Source organism: Calypte anna, chromosome W (genome assembly GCF_003957555.1).
Source record: "Calypte anna isolate BGI_N300 chromosome W, bCalAnn1_v1.p, whole genome shotgun sequence".
NCBI lineage: Eukaryota > Metazoa > Chordata > Aves > Apodiformes > Trochilidae > Calypte > Calypte anna.
The window spans coordinates 20,124,795-20,148,343 of record NC_044276.1 but is presented as its reverse complement, the minus strand read 5'-3'; the positions used below and the strand labels follow the sequence as shown (position 1 = coordinate 20,148,343).

General features: G+C 42.1%; 1 protein-coding gene across 1 annotated transcript in view; it reads left to right on the top strand.

The window, feature by feature from the left end:
- The window catches only part of LOC103534790 (collagen type IV alpha-3-binding protein-like), a 204,049-nt gene that overhangs the window by 167,584 nt on the left and 12,916 nt on the right, over nucleotides 1–23,549 (top strand). The window contains exons 8-14 of the mRNA XM_030468387.1: nucleotides 1,689–1,781; nucleotides 3,699–3,785; nucleotides 4,644–4,736; nucleotides 5,347–5,421; nucleotides 22,265–22,360; nucleotides 22,966–23,098; nucleotides 23,211–23,281. Coding sequence (XP_030324247.1) covers nucleotides 1,689–1,781; nucleotides 3,699–3,785; nucleotides 4,644–4,736; nucleotides 5,347–5,421; nucleotides 22,265–22,360; nucleotides 22,966–23,098; nucleotides 23,211–23,281 — 648 coding nt within the window. The remainder of the gene's footprint in view (nucleotides 1–1,688; nucleotides 1,782–3,698; nucleotides 3,786–4,643; nucleotides 4,737–5,346; nucleotides 5,422–22,264; nucleotides 22,361–22,965; nucleotides 23,099–23,210; nucleotides 23,282–23,549) is intronic.

Below are 23,549 nucleotides of genomic sequence, written 5' to 3'. Positions count from 1 at the left end.
CAGCACCATAATAAAGAATAACTTGCTTAATAGTCTCAATCTTTGTGGCTATTGAGTTATACTGACTTTCTCAGCATCAACATCATTAGTGGTTCTAGTATGGTCACAGACCTTTTGTGGGAGACTGATATTGATTCATTAATCTCTGAATGGAATTCACAACATGATTATTGTGGATCCTATGCCAGCTAATTGAAGATACAGCTTACATGCTGTGATTCACTAGTATCTCACCCCATTCATTGTTAGCTTTCTACCAGTCTTACTTTCCACCCTTTATTATCACTGCCCATGTGCCAAGTTTATATAAACTGTCAGTTACTAAGTTTGACCCTTAACAAACCATGAATAGCTGTTTAAATTAGATACCAGATTTTGCTTGCTGATGTAGTTTCTTCCATGCGACTAAAAGAAGGCATGCTCAAGTGTTCTGGGTTGATGTGGTGCCATTTTTGGTACCAGGGAAGGGGTCCCCCAGAGGGACATGTAAGTATCTATGATTAGCTCTTCCAGCTCCAAAATGCATGGCCCTGCCTTAGGCCATCAGTGAACAAAAGTGCTCTGCGATTTACATATTTAAGAAGGGGATATACACAGTAGTTAAGATCAGGGAAGAAGAGAAGGGGCAGGGGAGAGAAAGCAACATGTGGAGAGAGAACAACACCATAGGAGAGCAAGGCTGGTGAGAAAGGAGAGGGAGAAGGTGCCTGAACAGAGATTTTTCTCTACATCCCATGGTGAAATGGCAGCCTGTCCATTGCACCCATGGAGAATCATGGTGAAGCAGACCCTGAAGGACCACGGCAGAGAAGGTGTTGTGGACCTGCCATCCACAAGGAATCTCGTTGGAGCAGTTGTGGACCTGCAGTCTGGCAAAGATCACAGAGCAGATGTTGTGGACCTGCAGCCGTGGAGGGGACTGTTCCGACCTAGTTTGTGGCTTTGAGGGCCACCGGCACTGGAGCAGTTTGCTCCTGAGGGATTGTGGCTTGCAGGAGGGACTCAGGTTAGAGGGATTCATGAAGGACTTTCTCCCATGGGAGGGACCCCACATTGGAGTAGGGGAAGACTGTGAGGAATCCTTCCCCCCTGAGGAGGAAGGAGTGGCAGAAAACAACCTGTGATGTCCAGACTGTAAACCTCACTCTCTGTCCGTCTTTGCTGATGGGGTGAAGAGGGTAGAGATATCGAGAACAAAGAACTTTGGGCTCGGGAAGAAGGGGGGGAGGAGGAAAGTATTTAAACTCTGGTTTGGATTTTCTCTTTGCCCTGTTTTGATTTGATTAATGATAAATTACATTGATTTTTCCTCAAGTTGAGTCTGTTTTGCCCGTGACCGTAATTGGTGAGTGAAAACCTCATAGCCCTTGTCTTGACCTACAAGGTTCTAAGTGGATTTCTTCCTTGCCATTCCGTAATGGGGAGAGGGGGTGTGAGTGGCCATGTGGTCCTTTGTTATCGGCCAAGCTCAAACCACGACATCAAGGTAGCTAGCTCTCCAAGCTTTACGTTACATACGAATGTGTATGATTACATATAGAGCATACATGCAAATAAAATCAGAAAATCAGCATCTTTGGGATTGTTACTTGGGAAAAACCACTATACTGGTGATTCCTTTTATTGGCATGCTGGCTATTATGAGCCAATTCATTCTTGCTGAATCAAGTGATCATGTAATTTCACAGGAGCTAGAGAAAAGGAGAAGAACTGAAGAAGCATACAATAATGCTGTGACAGAACTGAAGAAAAAGTCCCACTTTGGAGGGCCAGATTATGAGGTACAAAGTCTGCTTTTGATATTTTTAAAAATGCTAAGACTTAAAGAATGGTTGGTTTCTTAAAGGAGTGTGTGTGTGTGTGTGTAAAACAAGGTCTTTGTGAAAGCATGTTGATGCCGCTTTTCTTTTTCTGCCATGGAAACTGAATGGAATATAAATCCTAGAATTTGAAGTTTACCTTGAATTGATCAGTAACTTGTCACTGCCCCTTGAAATGTGTTGATAAATACAGTGATTTTAGGTTCTGTTTCACCTGTTAAGTTCCATGTTTTAACATTGTTACAGTCCAGAGTAACATTAAATTTATTTTGGTTTTGGATCCATGAGAACAAAGTCCAACCACAAAAGGGTTGGGTTCAAGCATAGACTTTTATTTGACAATTGACACAAGCAAAAATGTTAGAACTCCATGAAAGCATGGGGTATATGTTGCCAGGCAAAAGAGGGAGAGAGGAAAAGAAGATATAAGAGAGAGTCAGAGTCACCACCAGGGGTCCAGCTGTCCAGCAAGTTTCTTCAAGATGGCGTGCTGATCCCGGACAGGGTCAGATGCGAGATGGCGGTGGGTCAAGATGCAACAACACAGCCACAGAATAGCCGCCTTTTATACCCCCAGCTGCTGCAGAAGCCAAGTTCATTAGCATCAGAGCCATTGAAGACAGGCTCACCTGGAGCAGACGGGGGGGGGTGGGGAGCTTCCGTTGACTTGTTGACTTGGCACAGAAGGGCGAAGCTTCCACCCATCCCCATCAATTCTTATCTCTTCCTAGGTGCCACTCCCCACTCTGTTCCAGCAACCTTAGACAAGTACATTACCATAAGTACAATCAAGGTGGTTTCCTCCACCCTAGCAGGACCATTCACTTTAAAAGAAAAATTCCAATCAGAGTGGAATCTCACAAACATATTCCTCCTCAATTTGGTTATTTAGTCAAATCTAAGGCTCTTTTGAAGAATAATGTAATGCACCTACTATGCAGTTTGCATAATTTTTAAGAACTTGACCCTTTTATTTATGCTAATTGAGCATATGTATACTTACAATTAATAGACTGGGAAATAGTACTAATATGTCGGAATATTTAAAGGATACTTAGAGCTTAGGCTCTGTTGTAACTGAGGAACTGTAAAAGGAAAAGTTGGATAGGAATTTGGACTTTGTCTACCTAGTTATGAACCCAGCTGCTTCTCCCAGATATCCCTGTTGTAAAGTAAGTTTTTGAAATTTGCTGGACCAGTTTCTTTTAAAATGCAATAAAAGCAGTAAAGTTGGTTTTCTTAAATTACTATTTTACTTAGTGGACACAATTTTTTAATAGTTAACTCAACTCTACCTGTTGTTTAATGTTAAACTGTTCTTTCCAAGAATTTTCAATAGCGATCCCTAGGATTTTTTTATCTTGTTATGCTTTGAGCACACATCTGGAATCTACCTTAGGGCACTGGAATACTTGGAAGGAGTCTACCTACACAAATATGTTAATATATTTACGAACATGCTAAATATTTATATTATTAAATATTAGAATAAAATAAAAACAAAATATTAATAAATATAATTATTAATTTAAATTAAGAAATAATATGTTGTGAATATTTATTTATATTTAGCATTTATATATGTTAATTGAAACCAAAATCTGATGTCAAAGCAACTGACACTGTTACTGTTTTCATTTTCCTGTTTTTTTTTCTTATTTATAGAACTATCCCTAAATTGTTGTTAAAGAAAATAACTTTTTTTAACAAGTAGGGTTTTCAGATGGATTGTAATTTAAGAATATTGATGAAAATATTTGGGCAAGAAATTTCATTGTCAGTTATACGCATAATATATAAATATCTATTTCTAATGTAAAACTTTAAAGGTGCTCTTGTGTATCCAAAATTTTCAACTGGTTTTGTGTTTTATGCTAGGAGGGTCCTAATAGTCTGATTAATGAAGAAGAATTCTTTGATGCTGTTGAAGCTGCTCTCGATAGACAGGATAAAATGGAAGAGCAGGTATTGATACTTGAAAAATGTGTTAATGATGAGCACTTCATAGAAGACTTCTGTGACTTATAATCACAGTCCTGGGGTGCATTTCCTGATACTCTAGATATTTTATACTGATACTTATAAGTGAAATTCACTACTCTAATATTTTTACAGTTAAATATCATTGCTTAATTGTAATTTTGAGAAAGTGAATTCACAGCTTGCATAGAAAAGGATAGTATAAGTTTTAAGCTAATTGAATGTCTCTTGTTTTAATTCCTAAATGTGTATTAGTCCTATATAAAACTTATCTTTATATGTACTGGATATGTGTAGACTGTTCTATTTCTCTAGCTCTTTTCTTGAATACACTTCAGTGACAAGGATTAAAAAGTGATAGGATGTACGTGATATAATATGAGAACATATAGTAGTGTTTAAAATGAGAGGGAATAACAAAGTAGTAATTACTTTGTCTTAAAAGTTTTTTGGGTAATGAATTCGGTGAATACAATGACTTGGTTAAGAATATTAAGACTTTCTAGTGGGCATAGAGTACCCAACAGAGTTTATCTATGTTGGGGTCTCCTAGAAGAGAGTAAATATTTTGAGTGACCATTGTACTACAACATGGATGCAGCATCTTTAATTCTACCAATCTGTTTTGCTTAACCTGGAAATAGACCTTGAACTATAGATGAATGGGTTATTCAGTCTCGAGGCCCATTCACTGCCTGAGAATTGCAGCAGGATGACAACTTCATATCTGTCATGGACAGCATTAGCTGTTGTAGTCACTATATAGATACAGGATGTCTCACTCTGTTCCATAGTCCACCCAGTAGCAGCTGACTACCAATAATTAAACCTATTTTGTTGTAGTCCCAAAGTGAAAAGGTCAGATTACACTGTCCAGCATCCTTACCTTCAGGAGATGCATGTTCTGCTGTGGGGACTCATAGATTTGTCCAAAAGGTAAGATATTTCTCACTATTTCTTCTGAATAATGGGCTGACATATTTCTATATAATATTTTATATAGGTAGGTGTGATTTTTTAATTTTGTTTTTTACATTTTATTATTTTTAGGTGTTTCTAGTATAACTTTCAATGGTTTATTCATTTTCATTTGAAGCAGCTGAAATTGAAGAAGGACTGTTTCTGTCTTGGCTCAAAAAAAATACTGATTTAAATATCTATTTAGAATACTCTTGACTTTTATCAAACATGTTGGTTAGAGATGATATTAAAGGAAAAAAAATCCCAAGTTGGCTACCCTTAGTGGTTTTAAGATACCTCCACCAAAATTCATGTAATTGATTTAAAAAAAAAAAAATCCAGTCTCTTGCTTTAGGATCAGTTGACATTTTTAGTGTTACTGGAAATGCTATGCCTTTCTTAGGGCTTCACTGGGAGAAAATTACATAATAGGTGCATGAAATCAGCATTCACTGCTGTGCTTGCTGCTTATGGTGCTTTTGTTTTTCTTTTCTTCATTATCTTATGCTTGCAAGTTGGTACTGAACGCTCTGTTGTTCCTTTGTTCTGATTTACTTGGGTTTTTTTCTTTGTCTGTCGCTGGTAGCCCTATAGTCACACTTCCTCCATGTCTTCCATTGATATAGTCAGTGCCTCTGATGTTCACAGATTCAGCATCCAGGTACTGTATTAATGTGTAAAGGAGGGGTTGCATATCTTTGCTGTATTTCATTCTCTTCTTTAGAACCTGTTTCTTAAGTCACTGCTTGCTTTAAACTAGTATGTTGAGACCAAAAAAAGTTCTCTATTCCTATACTAAACGGTTGTATTTACATTCTGCTTGCATGCATATCATTTGTGCAGAGGCACAAATATTGTGAAACTGTTGGATTTCAGTAGATTAAATAAAAATGCCTACAACTTGAAGATTTTGCATTTCTGATTATAATAAATGCAATAAAATAACACCTGCTTTGTGTAGGATGGAGATGGTATTTTCTTCAAAATAGCTTTTCTTGCTTTTAAATCAAAGGATTAATTTTGTTTTTAAATTTTGTTTGTCACTTGTAAATGACATTAGGATACTTAATGTGAAGGCTCTCTAGTGTATGTAACTTTTTACCTCTACAACTAGTTTTATTATTGAAAGGTCATAAAGTGTGATGTTAACAAACAAGATTGTGGATATATCACATCCCACCTGGTGGGCAACTCAGGGAGATTCAGACTGGACTCCTTCACAGAGAGGAGCCAAGGTATGGTTAGATCCAGTCCTTCTCTCTCCTGTGCCTCTCAGTGAGGGTTGTAAGGGTACAGTCAACCTTTTCTAGCTGCCCCTGGGGTAGGATGTAGCATCCTGAAAAGAATAATTGTCTCGAAACATCTGCCCTGAGAAAATGGATACTGCACTCAAGTGGAGTCCTCATTTGATAAGCCACCTAGACTCTTCTCTCAAAGAGAGACCTTCATTTGGGTAACAACCCTGATAAACGGGGCCCTCTTCTCGCAAGGAGAGGCCCTCATTTTGGTGGTCATCCTGATAAATGGGGTCCTGTTCTTGCAAGAGCATCCCCTTCTTCAGTGATTATACTGATAAGCTGAACATTGTCCTTGCAAGGGAGCTCTCTTTGATGGCTACCCTTACAGGCAGGACACTGTCCTTACTCGATAAGGGACAGAGGCAGACAAGCTGTACCCTTCAGAGGCAGAGTGACATCTTGTGTGTGCCCCGGGTGAAGCAACTGAAGAGGGTGCATGCGCAGAAATAAGGGTTATTGCTGTGTCATCCCATCTGGAGGGCCTCAAGTGAACACCTGGCTGCACAAGATACACCAAAGTCGTCCCAGAAAAGGTTGGGACAGGTAGCATAAAAGAGGCACACTCGAAATGCTGGATGGGTGGCCACCATCCAAGGACCACAACTTCCTACCAAGATCATCAGTGGATCCAAGGGTGGTGATGTCTTTCCTATCTCTTCTTTATCTCTCTCAGTGTCTCTGTTTCTAATCTTATCTTGGCACATAAGGGTAACATAGGTCCTAACTTTGTTAAATTTTACAACCTATTGCTTTGTTAAGTTTTGTTACTTGTAACCTGTTTAATTTCCTTAAATTTTGCTAAATTGTAATCCATTGCTTTGAAAGTATCATTTTGTTAAATTCTGCTACTTGTAATCCATTGGTTTGAAAGTATTGGGCCCAGGATTGGACCCAGTTGCTCCTGATCTCCTCTCTGAAGGAGTTTAGAAAACAAGGAGGTCCAGTCCGAATCTCCGTGGGTCAACTCCCTCTCTGGGGAACTCTACCCATGCCCACTCTGTGGGATGTAACACCTTATCCAATCTGTGGGATGCAATATTTGGTTTGGGCCCCCACCTCTGGGTAGCTGAAGTGAGCAGTGATAGTGCCACACTCACCTTGTGGGTTATGATACAGGGTTAACCCTCTCTACTTAATCTCTTAACAACACATTTGGCAAGATTACCCTCTCGAAAACCATTACCCAGGAGGCTTATACAAAACACATTTTTACTTTAAATTGGGGTAAGATTATAAAGCTTGTCATAAACACACAGCACTATTACTCTCAAGGCAACGGGTTACTACTAGCAAAATTTAGAAAAGTAGTACTCTCAAAACAACAGGTGATAACCAGCAAAAATATAGCAAAATTAGAAGTTATGTTACCCGTATGTGCTGAGAGTAAGGTTAGAAAAAGAGAAAGAGATGAAGCGTAGCAAGACGAACCTCTTTTAGGGTACGGCGCTTCAAGATCCAACCAGGTGTTCCAGCAGAGACTCACGAGCAATGCCCTAAGCCTATAGCCACAGGGTTGACTAGCCTGGATCGGTGCTGTTGCTCCGAGAGCGACTGATCTCTCTGCTGGCTAGCTCAGGAGTGAGCTGAGCCTGTGAGTTTGAGCCTCACCTTTTATTGGCCCCCTAATCCTGCTCATGCGCAGTGGGGGCCCACCCTAATTGGGCACAGGTGGGCTTGACACAAGCTCATGCTCACTCCCTGGCAATTAGGGGCACCTGGTTGCCTCATTACACTACATTTCCCCCCCCCTTTTTTTTTGTGAAGAACTACCATGACAAGAATAAGTACATAATAAACACAAATACAACAAAAGTGACAACTTTCTCTCTCTCTCTTTTTTTTTTTTTTTTTTGTTAGAACACAAGCAACAAGAAAAATTATACGATGTCCAAATGTGGAAGTTTGGCAAGGTCATTCAATTTGACGTGCTGGATGACGCATCCTTGTCCCTTAGAGATCTGGTGGCGTCAGGGCGTGTCCATTTACTGGGTACCCAAAGAGGTCCGGAGTCTGTGGAGACACAGCTATAACCTCTTCCGGTAAACAGTAGCGGCTTGGGCCCTACCCACTGACCTGTAGATGGATCCTTGTAGTTGATTTGGAATTTCTGGCATGCGGTTGATTTTCTGGGACGAGTACTGGAGTAACACAGGGGGTTGTTGGGAATCGCGGCTTAGACTAAGAAAATTTAGTCTAAAAAGCACTTTGCTAAGCTGCATCTGTGGGTCCATGTCTTCGCTGTCCTTTTGTTTTTGTAGATAGGTCTTCAGGGTGCGATTAGCTCTTTCCACTATCGCCTGGCCTGTAGACGAATGAGGGATTCCTGTAATGTGTTTTACTCCCCAAGTAGCAAGAAACTGCTTGACTTTCCCGCCTGTATAAGCGGGCGCATTGTTGGTTTTTACTACTTGAGGGACCCCCATAACAGCAAAGCAATTGGTCAGGTGACAGACGACATGCAGAGCCTTCTCCCCTGTCTGAGCTGTCACCCAGAGCATGCCCAAAAAGGTGTCTATTGTTACGTAGACATATTTGAGTCGTCCAAATTCTGGAATGTGGGTGACATCCATCTGCCAGATCTCTCCTGCTTGTAGCCCGCGTGGATTGACTCCCACTCCTAGGGCAGGGCCAAATTGTGCGCACTGAGGGCATGCTTTAACAATCCCTTTTGCATCTTCCCATGGAATTGCAAACATGCGCTTCAATGCCCTGGCATTTTGGTGGAATAAGGAATGGCTGTTTTGAGCCTTCGCAAACTGACTTAAGGGACCCTGTAATCCTAGGTTGACCAGGGAGTCAGCCTTTGCATTTCCTTCTCCTAGGCCCAAGGACGTTTTATGGCTGCGGATATGCAAGATGCAGCACGGTTGTGTGCGAATTTTCAGCACACACTGTAATGTAAGAAAGAGCTCCAATAGCCGCTGTTTTTGTACTGGCTTGACAAGAGCATCCTCGATACGGTTCGCCACTCCTACCGCATATTGCGAGTCAGAGACTATGTTAAGGGGGACGCATCGCCATTGTGTTAAGGCCCAAATGACAGCCAGTAGTTCCAGAGTCTGCAGGTTGTCCTTGTCGGTGCCTGGAATCAAATGTTGCTTCCACTGTCCCTTATCCTGCCATACGCAGGCAGCCGTTTTCAACCTCTTTCCAGCATCAGTGAATACTGTGATACCAGGCACCGGGCGCTCTGAAACAATCGGTCGCTCTATCCAATGGAACTGGCTGATGGCCTGTAGGCGCTTGTGTTTTGGGCCTCCATGAGGGATTTCCCCAGAGTATTCGAACAAGGCGAGTTGTAGAGGTGTAGAGCGTTGCAGCAACCAATCAAAATCGTTTTGATAGGGATGCTGATCCATCCTGGCTCTTGACCATCTACTTCAAGGCAACGCTGTCGTCCCTTTCGTATCAGGAATGCCATTATCTCAGTTTGTTGCCAGAACCTTTCTGGGCCGTGTGTGGTGGAAATAACCATTCCAAGATGGCTATCGAATCTGATTTTTGCGAGCTCTGATTGTGGTTTTGGTCACGGTTGTCATGGTGGTGTTCCACATTTTCCTTTTGCCAATTAAAATCCTGTAACAGCAGTGCAAATGGGAATGAAGGGTGATTACATATCCAGACTCCGACGGCTTGGGTGGCATCTCGACGATCTGCAAAGCCGGTTGCTAGTTTGTGGATGACCCGTTTTAACGCATTGGTATGGTTATCGGTCCAGTCCACTAACGCATTTGGTTGCGTGCCCCGTAATAGAGACAAAAAGGGGTGGATGCCCACATCGGTGAGACCTATAATGGGTTGAACCCATTGAAGCTGGCCCACTAGCTTTTGGGCATCGTTCAATGTTTTAATCGAGCTTATCACTTCTAGTTTTTGCAGTCTCACCATGTCAAGTGACTTGCCACTCTAAGTAGCTCCAGGGCGATTTTGTTTGCACTTTCTCAGGAGCTACTATTAGTCCTTTTGTCTTCAGTTGGTCGGTCAATATTTGACTAAAGTTGTCGGGGAACGGGGCTTCCTGGCAAAGCAGTATGTCGTCCATATAGTGGTATATTACCATTTCTGGCATTTCTTTTCGGATCGGTGAGAGTGCCCATGCCTCATACATTTGGCATATCGTTGGGGAATTTCTCATCCCTTGGGGCAACACTACCCATTTGTATCGCTTCACAGGTTCGCTTTTGTTGATCGATGGGATGGTGAATGCGAAGCGAGCTGTGTCTTCAGGATGTAGGGGAACGGTGAAGAAGCAATCCTTAAGGTCGATTACCAGAAGGTGCCAGCCTCTCGGTAACATTGTGAGGAGGGGCAGCCCGTGTTGGAGGGCACCCATTGGCCACATCTGGTTGGTGACCTCGTGTAAGTCATGCAATAGTCGCCATTTTCCTGTCTTTTTTGGAACTACGAAGATGGGCGTGTTCCAAGGACTGACAGACGGCTGGATGTGTCCTGCATCCAGCTGCTCCTTTACCAGAAGGCTGGCGATTTCTAGCCGCTCTTTGGATAGGGGCCACTGCTCCACCCAGACAGGGGTGTCTGTTTTCCACTGCAGTCTGGGAGTTGGTGGCACTTCTGCAGTGGCCCTTATAGAAAATGTTGAGGGGGTTGGATGGGTTCGGGGATGGAGAGAACAGCCCCTAGTTGGCTCATCACTTCCCTGCCAACCAACCCTCCAAGTTGCCCTGGTAACGGCAACACATAGGGACGTACAGTTACCGTTTGTCCTTCGGGAAACTGTAATTGCACGGGTTTAAGGGCCTGAAGGGGGGTGGAACCACCACCTATTCCCTGGACGGCATCGTGGGCAGTGATAAGTTTCCAATGACGAGGCCACACATTAAGATTGATTATTGTAACATCAGCCTCGGTGTCCATCATCATGGAAAGGGTCTTGACCTCTTTTCCAGCGGTCAGCTTCACACTAATGATGGGCCTTGTCTTCATCTGTTGCACTAAGGTTACCAGAGTGCTTCCAGAAGATCCAAAGCCCTGACTGCCTCGTGCCACAGGGGCGTTCTTTCCCAGATTCATTTTTGGGAGGAAGACCAGTTGTGCTAGCCAGGTTCCTGCTTTATTATCAGGGGCGGCGTTAATGTAAAGCAAGTAATCATTATCTCCCCTGTATAATCCACATCTATAACACCTGGGAGCACAATAAGTCCTGCAACTCCAGTGGAAGAACGGCCCATTAGTAAGGCTCCAACCGTGCTATTTTCTTGGTAGATCGGTCCATGAATTCCCATCGGTATCCGGTAAACCTGTGTTGTCATCAGCGTGAGATCTATTGTTGAGGGCACATCGATGCCCAGGCTTCCCCTTGTGGCTGGGGTGGGGAGCTGGTGTAAAGCGCTGGCCCGGCTACTTGTGTCATGGCACGGGGGCCTGGCGCGCTGTGCCTTCTGTTTTTTGTAGACCTACATGCCAGGTTGTTGTGGTTGTCTCTCTGGCATCGGTCACACCATACTGTAGCTGAGCAGGCTCTTGCTGAGTGGCCTGTGGCTCCACAGCAGAAACAGACAGGGGTGGATTTTCTTGATCGATTTCTCCTTCTGTATCGATTTTCCCTTCTGTCTAGTTTTTGCACCACTGCCGCGAGGAGTTTTTGGGTGGGTTCCAGGGCGGCAGCAAAGGCACTGGCCATGCCTTGGTTTTGTTGTGTTTGGGTGGCCCTGGAAGCCACCTCTAGCATCTCCGAGATGTCAGCCATTTTTTGTAGACTGGAGAACAGCGACTTCATTCTCGGATTTGCATTTTCAAATGCCAGCAGCTTAAATATGGATTCCTTCTGCTCTGCTCCCAGCTCGGATTGAGCCACGATGGACTGCCAGAGTCTATCAACAAAATGTTGAAAAGGCTCATTCATCCCTTGCTTAATGGCAGTAAATGAAGGGACTGGAGTAGGCTCTGGAACCATGTAAAAGGCTCGGCGGGCTAGGTGCGCAGCAATGTGGTGGAGCACGGTCGGGAACTGCAGCTGGACTTGGACATCTGCATATCGTCCCGAGCCCATGAGCATCTCGGCGGTTATCCCTGATAGTGGATCCCCAGGTGCTCGAGGGCAGTTTGCCTCTCCTTGGGCCAGGCGTTCCCATTCTTTGGCCCAGACAATCTGCTGGGAGGGGGTAAGCAGGTACCTGGCCAGATTGCGGCAGTCGTGGGGGCAATTGGTGTCAGCAGCGAAGAGCCAATCCAGGACGGCCTGACCGCTCTCTGATTTTAATCCTCCCTCTCTCAGGGTCTTCTTGGCTTGCTGTAAGGTTTTCCAACTGTGCTGTTCAAATTGAGGTGGCCCATTGCTATTGTGCAGAACAGGGCAAGCAACAGTGCTGGCCTCCCAATCCCCTTCGAGAATGGCATCACGGATGAAGCCAGACCATCTTCCAGGTTGGGGTTTGTCAGCACCTCTGATGCCTTGGTTGTTCTGTCTTGATAACAGTGGGGTTGGAATGTCCTCCTCATCATCATCAGGGAGGGTGGGTGGGTCTCGATATTTATGGAAAGACAAGCGTTGTTCTATGTCTGTCATCCTTTTTTCTAAGGATTTCACGGCCTGATTTGTTTGTTCCAGGAGGGCTTTTATTTTGTCCTCCAGGCCCATGGGTGCAGCTGGTGGGGAGGCTGCTTCTTTCCCATGCTCTTATCTGAGCTGGGAGGGGGCGGTAGGGATGGTTTCAAGCAGCAGCTGGGGCCACCCATCTCGGAGGCACGGGCTGTTGGCATCTTCATATTCTTTTGTTCCTTTCTTTCGGTGCTCGGAACAGGTGCTTCCTTTTCTTCCTCCGGCCCAATATCTGATAGAAACTCGGCTATGGAATGGTGCAGCTTCCCTCTCATGCCCTTGATGGCAAGGCTGTTGTCTCTTAGTCCTAGGAACGCCTTCCAGGTTTTTCCATTCTCAGGAGGAGGGGTGGGTAGCGGAGGTGCTGTGGGGACAACACCGGATCCTGCTTCTGGTGGTGGTGCTCTAGTGTCAACGCTAGCTTTCGGCGGGAGTGCTACAATGGCGGTGATGGCAGCTTCCGCCTCGGCTTTTATTTCTTTTAGGGCATTGATCACCACTCCCCAGGTACCGTCTAATCTGGTTATGTTTTTGTTCATTTCTTGAGTATGGAGGTCTCCCAATAGGTTACTGACCTCCTGCCAGAGTTCCCACACAGCCGCAGAGGATGGGGAGGAGGAGAGCTCTTGCTCCTTCGCCAGTGTCACCAGCTTCTCATTAACAGGGGTACTTGCTGACAATCCCATCTTTTCCTTTTTCTTGGTCAATCAGTGGTAGGGAAGAAACAGTAGTGGATCTTCTTACCCGACTCCTTGGGTTTTCTGTTAATGCTAGTTTGCGCCGGACTGGATCCCTTTTTTCTGATTTGTCTGAGCACGGGCTAGACTGAGGTCTATGCCCGCATTCTCCACCAGATGTAGCAAGACGAACCTCTTTTAGGGTACGGCGCTTCAAGGTCCAACCAGGTGTTCCAGCAGAGACTCACGAACAGTGCTCCGAGCCTATAGCCACAGGGTTGACTAGCCTGGATCGGTGCTGGTGCTGGTGCTGGTGCTGGTGCTGGTGCTGGTGCTGGTGCTGGTGCTGGTGCTGGTGCTGGTGCTGGTGCTGGTGCTGGTGCTGGTGCTGGTGCTGGTGCTGGTGCTGGTGCTGGTGCTGGTGCTGGTCTGAGAGCAACTGATCACTCTGCTGGCTAGCTCAGGAGTGAGCTGAGCCTGTGAGTTTGAGCCTCACCTTTTATTGGCCCCCTAATCCTGCTCATGTGCAGTGGGGGCCCACCCTAATTGGGCACAGGTGGGCTTGACACAAGCTCATGCTCACTCCCTGGCAATTAGTGGCACCTGGTTGCCTTGTTACACTACAATGAAGAAAAAGGGGACAGAAAAGATATCATCACCCTTGGATCCAACAACGATCTCAGCATCATGTTGTGGTCCTTGGATAGCGGGTGCACGCACCCAGCATTTCAAATCTGTTTCTTTTATGCTGCCTTGCCCTGCCTCTCCTGGGTGAGGCTTGGCCTAGTTTGTGCAGACTCAGTGTAGGGTTTGAGAATGTTATGGAAATGAGTCAGGCGGGCATAGGGGTCCAGGTGGTCACTTGACCTCCTCCCATTCAGTTGACTGAGCAATGACCCTTATTTCTGCATATGAGCCCTGTTCAGTGGCCTTACATGGGATTTTCACAAGAAGGCACTCTGCCTCTGCAGAACCCTTCTTGCTAGCCACTGTTCCTTATCTAGTAAGGACACTGCCCTGCTTATCAGGGTGGATACCAAATGAGGAGCTCCTTTTGCAAGAGCAGTTTCCATGTGTCTTACTGAATGAGGAACCCACCCAAATGCAATGTCCAGTTTGTCAGGACATTCGTGTCTCCTTTAAAACAATTATTAATTTCAGGACTCTACAGGGTATGAGAATTTTTACCGAAGAGTTCCATTATATTCAATTATCCTTCAGAAAACGTCTGACATCCTCAATATGTGAATGTAGTCATAGTGACATATATCAGTAATGTGCAAAATTAGGTGCTTGCTCTGAAGATCATGGTTTAGAGTTGAGTTAGATAAGTGAGTTCATGTGCTTGGTCTTTATTATAAAAAAAAATAATTTTTCAGACACAGCATTCATGCCTTTAGTTTCCTTCTGCTGTGGTCCATATAGGCTTGTAAATATGGGGCTTCCTTCAGCTATCTGCTCTCTGTGTGAGCAGAACCCTAACACTTAAGGACTTGCTTATTGGACTGTAATCCTAACACTTGCCTTGACCTATTGCAGTCAGTTAATTTCTGGAACTTGAATTTACTGCAAGGGGGAAAAGTATACAGGTAATAATGTACAACATTATTAGTGATACCTCTAAAATTCAATTTTGGAGTATTAGAAAGCAGGCATCCTTTATTGTGGTGCTGGGTGCACAGGGGATTGCTTCAACCTAACAGTGCACATCTAGCTGTCTGAGCACAAAAGTTATATACAGGTTAGGTATGCATACTCATTAGTTTACTGAGAAATTATTAACATATTGTCCTGGCTTGGGCCAGGATAAAGGTAATTTTCTGTCTTGTACTTTTCTTTCAGCTAAGTCTCTTGTAAGTAGCTGCACTTGCTGAAATTAACAGCAAGTTTCTCAGACAGTGCCTGCTTCTGGGACTGATAACGTTTGATGTTTATAGTTACTGCTAGAGAGTGGTATGCAGAACCAAGGACACTGCTCAGTTCTGAAGAACATTTTGACCACTGGAAGAAGAAAAGGAGTAAAGAGGTCACACCTGCAGCCCTCCCTTAGGGAGGAACAGACAAGATAGATGGCCAAAATTGACCAGAGTATTCCATCCCATACATATCATACTTAGTATAAATTTGAGGGATCACAAGGGTCAAACCCCTTCCTGCTTCCCCTTCCTCACCTCTCCCTGCTTGCTTTGGCATCCAGTGAGGATTCTGTCTGTTTGACTGCCTGTGGTCCCAATCTGTGCCAGCCTGAATCTGTGTGTTCCTGCCTCCAGTTCCCGACTGCTGCTGACTCCAGGAGTCCAGCCTGGACTTTCCCAGGGCTGTCCTGCAGCCTTGGTGGTGACGTGAGAGTTATTGGGGGAAAGGAGGGAGGAACGTGGTATCAATTTTCATATATATTTATATATATTTAGTAATTTTTCCTATTTATCATTACTGTTTTGTTACAGTTTATAGTAGAAATAAAATAATATTGGTTGTAAAATTTTAAAATGGACAAATTAAGAGTTAGAAGGGGCTCGGGTAGACTAAAACTCTGGAAATAAGTAACTAGTTAAGAATGAGCTAACCCTTACAAGAACAATGATCAAAGGAGAATAAGGAGTGTGTTGACCCCATCAGCAAAAACATTAATCAAAAGGAGAATAGTTAAGCAAACTGATGCCATATACCAAAGATCAAGATAAAATATTGTATCCAGGTGGTGGGCCAGGTGGTAATGACAGCTGAAATGGTAAACCGTGGATTTACAGTTTAAGAGATGACTATCTATTGTTATTTGTAAGATCTATGTGACTGTTTGTCTATTGTTATCTGCATGATCTATGTGACAGTTTGTGACTAAAATTTATGTAACTCTGTACGTGGCCTGTAATGAAAAAAGTATAAAAGCTGAACCAAAAATGAGGGTCTTCGGAACCCTGACTTTGGACGCTAGTCCTCAGGCTTCCCGGGCCCTGAATAAAGCACCGCATAAACTGACTCTGTTGGTTTGTGTTTTGGTTACGGGCAACAGTTTCATTAAAGTTGTGTAGTTTAGTTTCCAACCCATAAGTCTCTCTCCCTTATTCTCTCTTCTTCCTTTATCTGGGAAGGGACGGGGATTAATAGAGAGCATCTGTCACTCGGTTTAATTGCCAGGCCAGTATTAACGTGACACATATTCATCCAATTTCCTGGAACTCATTAACATTTGCAAATGCCCTTAGTACATTCTTACTTTTGTCCCTCAGTGTTTGTTGGGGGTCTTCTGGTGGTCTTCGGTAGTCTTCATCACCATGTCTACCAACTGAACTCAGTTTTAACGCATGCTTAGTCCATCCTTTGTCTTGTTCGAATCATCCTCACATACAGGAAACCATCCTTTTCTTGTGTGGTTTCCTTTATCAGTCCCATTCCATAGCATGGTGCCCCAAGTCTTCCACTTTATCTATCCACTGCATCTTTACATAGTATAGCCCTTACAAAAGGAATTAAAAAGTATGCTTTGTTCTTCCACTCTATACCTTATTAAGGAAAGAGTCTCAAGTCCTGGGTATCAATAGGGTCATCTATGTTTAGTAATTCAAGTTTGGTTTTATTTGGGAGAAGGAGGGAAATCAAGTAATAGAAAGCCAGTGTGATTCCAAAGACAATCTGTTTTCTGTCAGGCTATAGGTACATGGCCAGTTCAATGTAATGGAAATTTATAGTCATTAAAATATGCAAACCTTCTTCTTATCCTAAAATAAGTTCTTTACCCGGTGTGCAAAGTCCAATCCACAGAGACGAGATATCAGGTTCATAACAATCTTGCACAGGATCAGGTGCTAGCAGGCTAATGCCAAAAAACTAGCACACCATAGTGATAGGACAGAATATTTATACAGTAGAAGTGGAGATCTGATTGTAATGCTTATCTCTTTGCATAATCAGAGGGTAAGGGCTAAAATGGAGTAGTGGTGCTTTGGCTTAAGGCTGTGATTTTTAAAATCATGATAATGAGACTGGTTTATCTCTGTTCTGCTGACTTCATGCCCCTTAAGCAACACAACAAGGTTAATGATGCTTCCCTGGGGGGGGGGATTCATCCTCTTCCTGTTTATCTGTATGGTTAACGATGCATGCAAGATTTTTCCCTGTAGTGGAGCCAGTTTATCAGTCCTTGTCAAGTCAGCCATTATCATCCTCTAGCATAGTCATTCAAGTATGTATCATTCCAAGTATCCATTTTCCAATTCCAATTCCAAGTATCTAATTTTCATCTCATGCCTGTGGATCCATATGGTAAACCTGAGTATCAGAGCACTAATGTGGCTGAAAATCTAACAATTTATAAACAAATCTGAGGTCAATATTCTGTTAATGGTTTAATTAATAAAATTGCAATAAGCAAAACAGCTCTGGGTGCTTGGGGAATCTCCGCTCCACTCACACGTACAACCCCTAAAACTCTGAAATTACCTTTTATTGATTACAACTCTATGCATATTCAAAAGAAGGTGGGTTTACGCACATATTCATAGGATTACATCATGTCATTATAATATTCATGATAGGCAGAGTCTGGGCAGTCTTCTTTTGGGGAGATATACGGGGGTCATCAGGGGGTCTTTGGATGAAGTAAGAGGTCTTCCTCAAGCTTCAACTTTTTACCTTTCTTGATTTTGCTGACTTCATTGTGTTGTTGCAAGACGATATCAGAACCTAGCCATAATTTTCCTCTTATCTGCTGGTTATGACGTCTTTATGTTCTTCTTGTGCAGTTGCTCACATTCCTTTGGTGCCTAATTAGCCTTGGCAGTGTCTTGTTTTAAGAACAGGATCTACACTTTTAATTATCTTCGAGATAGAAGGTAGTCTCATTAGGGCCTTGTTTTGTTCACACTGTTTCAGTGGAAAAATTACATATATCAACTGCTTTACTTAGCCCCACATTCACTTCTTACTCAGTTTAATTCTTTTCCTGAAATTTACTGGTTAGGAATACAAATTCATCAACATACATTACAACCAGATCCTTATTACAATAGTGCAAATTGGTCATAGAATCACAGAATTGTCTCAGTTGGATAAGACCTCTAAGATCACCACTGTCAATATCCCCTCCACATTAAAATATATCAATATCTGTATCAGCCACTAGAGCACTAGAGCATGTCCTGAAGTACCTCATCTACACAGTTTTTAAATACTTCCAGGGATGGTGATTCTACAACCTCCCTAGGCAGTCAGTTCCAATGCTTAACTCTTGGTAAAAAAATTCTTCCTCATATCTAGTCTAAACCTCCCCTGGTGCAATTTCAGGCCATTTCCTCTAGTGCTATCATTGTTCACTTGAGAGAAGAGGCCAGCACCCACCTCCCTACAACCTCCTTTCAGGAGAGCAATGTCTCCTCTCAGCCTCCTCCTCTCCTAACTAAACATTTCCAGTTTTCTCAGCCTCTCCTCATAGGACTGGATGTAATTTCAAGTTAACTGATTGCAGAAACCTACTCCCTTCTGCCCCCTCCTTCCCCCATATTTTTCACCTGCTCTGGAGCTTCATTGCTAGTGAACAAGCAGGTGAAAGACAACTGAGAGATAACAAAGAGAAAAGCAGCACACCTTTTGGTGACAGCCTTCTCTGTACTTTATTAGTAGGAAATTGACCTCTGTCCACAGTCTGAGGATATGGCTTTTGGAAAGACAAGCTAGTATCTGATTCTGAATAAATGGAACTTCATATCAAGAAATTTTCAGTATTAGTAAAAGGTCAAGTAGAAACTTGAACCTTTGTTTTTAAGACTGAGAAGTGTAAACGTATTCTGATGGTAGATGGTTCTTCAGTGTGCCTTCAGAAAGACATTGATATGTCTCTGCCAGTTGAGTGGGAGGTTGTGGGCTTAAAACACTGCAGATGTTTTGCAGATCACTTTCTCTTTTAAAAGACTATCGTATTTTAAAATAGATTGAGCTGTTCTGAGGGCCTGTTCTGAACTGCCTAGTAAACATTCAAGCCAAGGCTGCATGGAATAGAGGTTGCAAGTATTTCTGTAGACCATTCCTGCAATCTGCCAGGAACACAGAGGAAATAATGTGGCCTCCTCAGTGGGAAAGGATCTGTGAATCTTGACTCTGTGCCTAATGTAATATCTGAAATAGGTGCAGGCTGACAGACCACTATCAACAGGTAGATCGTGGTTTGGACAGGTAGTATGTACAATACAGTTGTATGCACTGCAATTACTTGGTCAAGTCTGTCATTGCTTGTTAGCAAAAAACAGTATTCACTCTACTCTGAAAGTTGCAATGATGCCTCTCCTTCACCAAACCTAAGGGGAAACTATCTGAAAGGAATGAAACTATCAGGAGAACAAAACTAAAAATGGTTTTGACGTTTTCAGAGGCAATCAAGGGGCTAAATGCTTAACAGTTCCAAAGGCCTTAAACTGTTTGGATTGCACTGCTGTGGATGCCTCATTCTCTTCTTTCTTTGTTATTCCTCTCCCACTGCATTTAGCATAAAGCAAACAGCAGCAAAACATAAGCCAAACATATAAAAGCCATCTTTGTCCTGAATAGATTAGGAGCAAGAGGAAAAGAAAAATAGGGATCTGAAGGTGTTGCAGGTAAAGTTTGGGAGCATGGCAAGGATTCCTTTTTTAAAAGAAGTGTGACCTAGAGCTAGTAAATTGAATATTTAAATACCCCACATCCTTACCCAGCTCGTACTGTCATTGTGTCATTTGAAAAAAAATATTAGAATAATATTTTGTAGGAAACCTGTTAGCAGGTGGCAGGAAAAGGTGGCCTGACTAAAAGCAGAAACAAATCTTGTGGGTGTTTATCGTTCATTATAGATAAAAAAAAAAAAAATAAAACAAATAAAAACCCCAAAACTGGATGGTTGACTTCTTTTTCTGTAGAGAAGTCTATAGTTATAATAAGGTAAAGTAGAATATCTATTGAAGAGATTTTTTATGTTGCACTTTGAGTTTTTTTAATTGATTCAGTTATTTTTTTCTTCCTGGTCTTAAGTGTATTGCCCAAAGAGTACATGGTACAAATAAAATTAATGCTTTAAATTAAAACAAAATAACATCTTTCAATTCTATATCATGTCAGAAAAAAGGTCATTAATTTTTCTTTAATTTTGTTTTATACTTCTACTACATGCTCATTCATATTTTATAGGTTATAAAGCCTAGTGTGCATATAAAATAGTTTTTTAAGTTGTGCAAAAAACACTTACAGGTTCAGGCTATTAATGTTGTGATTGTACACAGACTACTCTGTATGTTGGACAATTGACTAATCTTTGCTTGCAGTGCCTTTCCTTCTTAAAAAAAAGTTATTTCTAGTAATAAAAAAAATAGTGTAAATTATACTGATGTATTTACTATGATGAGTTTTAGTAGTTGTCACCATTTAGATGGAAAAAGTTATTGTTTCCAGCACTTGTGAACATTACACAGCCATGGATAACTTCTATTTTTGTCTCTATTTTAATTTGAGGGAGAGTGGGATTTGGAAATGGGGGGATGACACAAAAAAGCAGAAAATAACTAGATTAAACAAAAAAAATCCATTTCCTGTCCTACCACCTACTTTCATGCACATTATTTGGAAAAAAAAAAAGAAAAGGTGTTCACATAGCTTGATAAAAATGTATCAAATATTTGGTCTTTAAGAAAAGTGTGCAACTGTCTAGTTAAGTAATTTTTAAATGAGTAATAATAAAGGAGTGTCTGCATCATTGCAATTTTTTTGGAATGTAAGCATTTCTGTTCTGCTTTTTTAGCTGGCAACTGTGCAAAGATGCCAATGAAACAGAATAGGCATACCTTGCTCATGACCATTTCGTTCACTGCTGTTTCAATATGACTTTTGATATGCATTCATTTTTTTAGAGCTTGTTTCTCTCCCTTCCCTTTCATAGAATCATAGAATTGGCTGGGTTGGAAGGGACCTCAGAGATCATTGAGTCCAACCCTTGAACCACTGTTGCGGTTGCACTGAGTGCCACATCCAGTCTCTTTTTAAATATCTCCAGGGACGGAGAATCCACTACTTCCCTGGGTAGCCCATTCCAATGCTTGATCACTCTCTCCGTAAAGAAATTCTTTCTAATATCTAAACTAAACTTCCCCTGGTACAACTTGAGACCATGCCCTCTTGTCTTGTTGAAAGTCGTCTGGCAAAAGAGACCAACCCCCACCTGGCTACAACCTCCTTTCAGGTAGTTGTAGAGAGCGATGAGGTCTCCCCTGAGCCACCTCTTCTTTAGGCTGAACAGCCCCAGCTCCCTCAGCCTCTCCTCATAGGGTCTGTGCTCGAGTCCCTTCACCAGCCTGGTTGCCCTCCTTTGGACCCGCTCCAGGACCTCAATATCCTTCCTGAACTGAGGGGCCCAGAACTGGACACAGTATTCGAGGTGTGGCCTCACCAGGGCTGAGTACAGGGGCAGAATCACTTCCTTGGACCTGCTGGCCATGCTGTTCCTGATACAGGCCAGGATGCCATTGGCCTTCTTGTCCACCTGGGCACACTGCTGGCTCATGTTCAGCTTCCTGTCAATCCAGACTCCCAGGTCCCTTTCTGCCTGGCTGCTCTCTTTTCTTTGTTTCACTTTTTAAATGCTCTTCAGTGAATATTGGCTTTCAAGTCTCACAGTGCATTGCAATTCTATTTGGAGATACCTGAAGTAACTTCCTACATGATGTAATAACATTGTCTTGGTTAGAAATAGTGAGTTTTGACAGTTTAAACCATATAAGGAAGGATAAGGAAGTATTCATAAAGAATTAATTTAGAAATTGAAACAAAATTGTGGCTTGTTACTGAAGGCCAGAAGTATCTGCTTGTTCCTAACCTGTGATAGAAGGCTCTGTTGTTGAAGTTCAGCTCCTGCACAGGTTTTAAAGTACTGACTTGTGGCTTCCAATACTGTACAGTCCTCTGCCTGTGAAGATGGAAGGAATGATTTAAAAATGTGTATTTTTTCCTTTAAAGGTGGAAGAGATGTTACAAAACCATATGACATATTCCTTGCAAGATGTTGGAGGAGATGCCAATTGGCAGCTAGTGGTAGAAGAAGGAGAAATGAAAGTAAGTATTTGGGTTTTTTCTTAATTGATATAAGATGATATGCTGTGAAGCAGCTATTGTAATTCTCTCTAAATGCTATTACTCAGCAAGTTATACTGTTAAAACCTCTCTAAGAACATCATTGTTTAGGTTGGGACTGGATTCCACAAGAGCTTCAGGTTTAATATATTCATGCAAATATATATATTCATGCAAAATTATATGCAACTATTGCAATAGCTTCACCTCTGAAGATTCCTTTATCATTTTCTCCTGCTTAAAACTTGGTATCAAAATGGTGTGTAAACTCAATGTATGAAAATATTATATGGCAACAAGTTACTGTTGGCTACTTCACTGTGCTTGTATGCATTCTTGTGTATAGTGATAAATAAGGTAGCTTAATAATTTCTGGAGCATAGATTCTCAAAATACTGGTATTTTAATGTGAAGTGCCATGTCAGAATGTCTTCATTGGTAGTTACCAGAGAACACTCACACAGCGAATCATTAATGTGTTAGACTTCTAAGTAAGTTATTATCAAAGCTGATGGAACTAAACTATTAAAACATGAGTGGTTTTGACAATTTCTGTTCTGCATTTCTTTCTTTGTATTTGGCCATAGGTGTACAGAAGAGAGGTAGAAGAGAATGGAATAGTTTTAGATCCTTTGAAAGCAACACATGCCGTTAAAGGGGTGACAGGGCATGAAGTTTGCCACTACTTTTGGAATGTCGATGTTCGTAATGACTGGGAAAGTAAGGAAACAGTTATTAATCTTTGCATGTTTATCAGCAAACATTGTTTATAACATTGACCTAATATCTGTGCTTGTTTACTAATGGATTTTATTTTTCCCTTCTCTTTTAGCAACAATTGAAAATTTCCATGTTGTGGAAAAATTAGCTGATAATGCAATCATCATTTACCAGATGCATAAGGTAATAACACTTCACCTTTTTACACACCTTAATGAGACAATCAAGGGCATATGTGTTCTAATGTATTCTGAAATACTTGAATGTCTTAACAACTTAAAATACTGTACAAAACAGTTCAGAACAAGTTCTCTATTAAACTGCAACTTTGTCAATTTCTCTAACTTGACTTGATAGCATAATTGGTTGTATATGTGTCTGATAGAGCTTGTAATTACAAATGAGGACTGTTTTTAATCTTTAAGTATATCACTGCCAGCAAAGCAAGGGT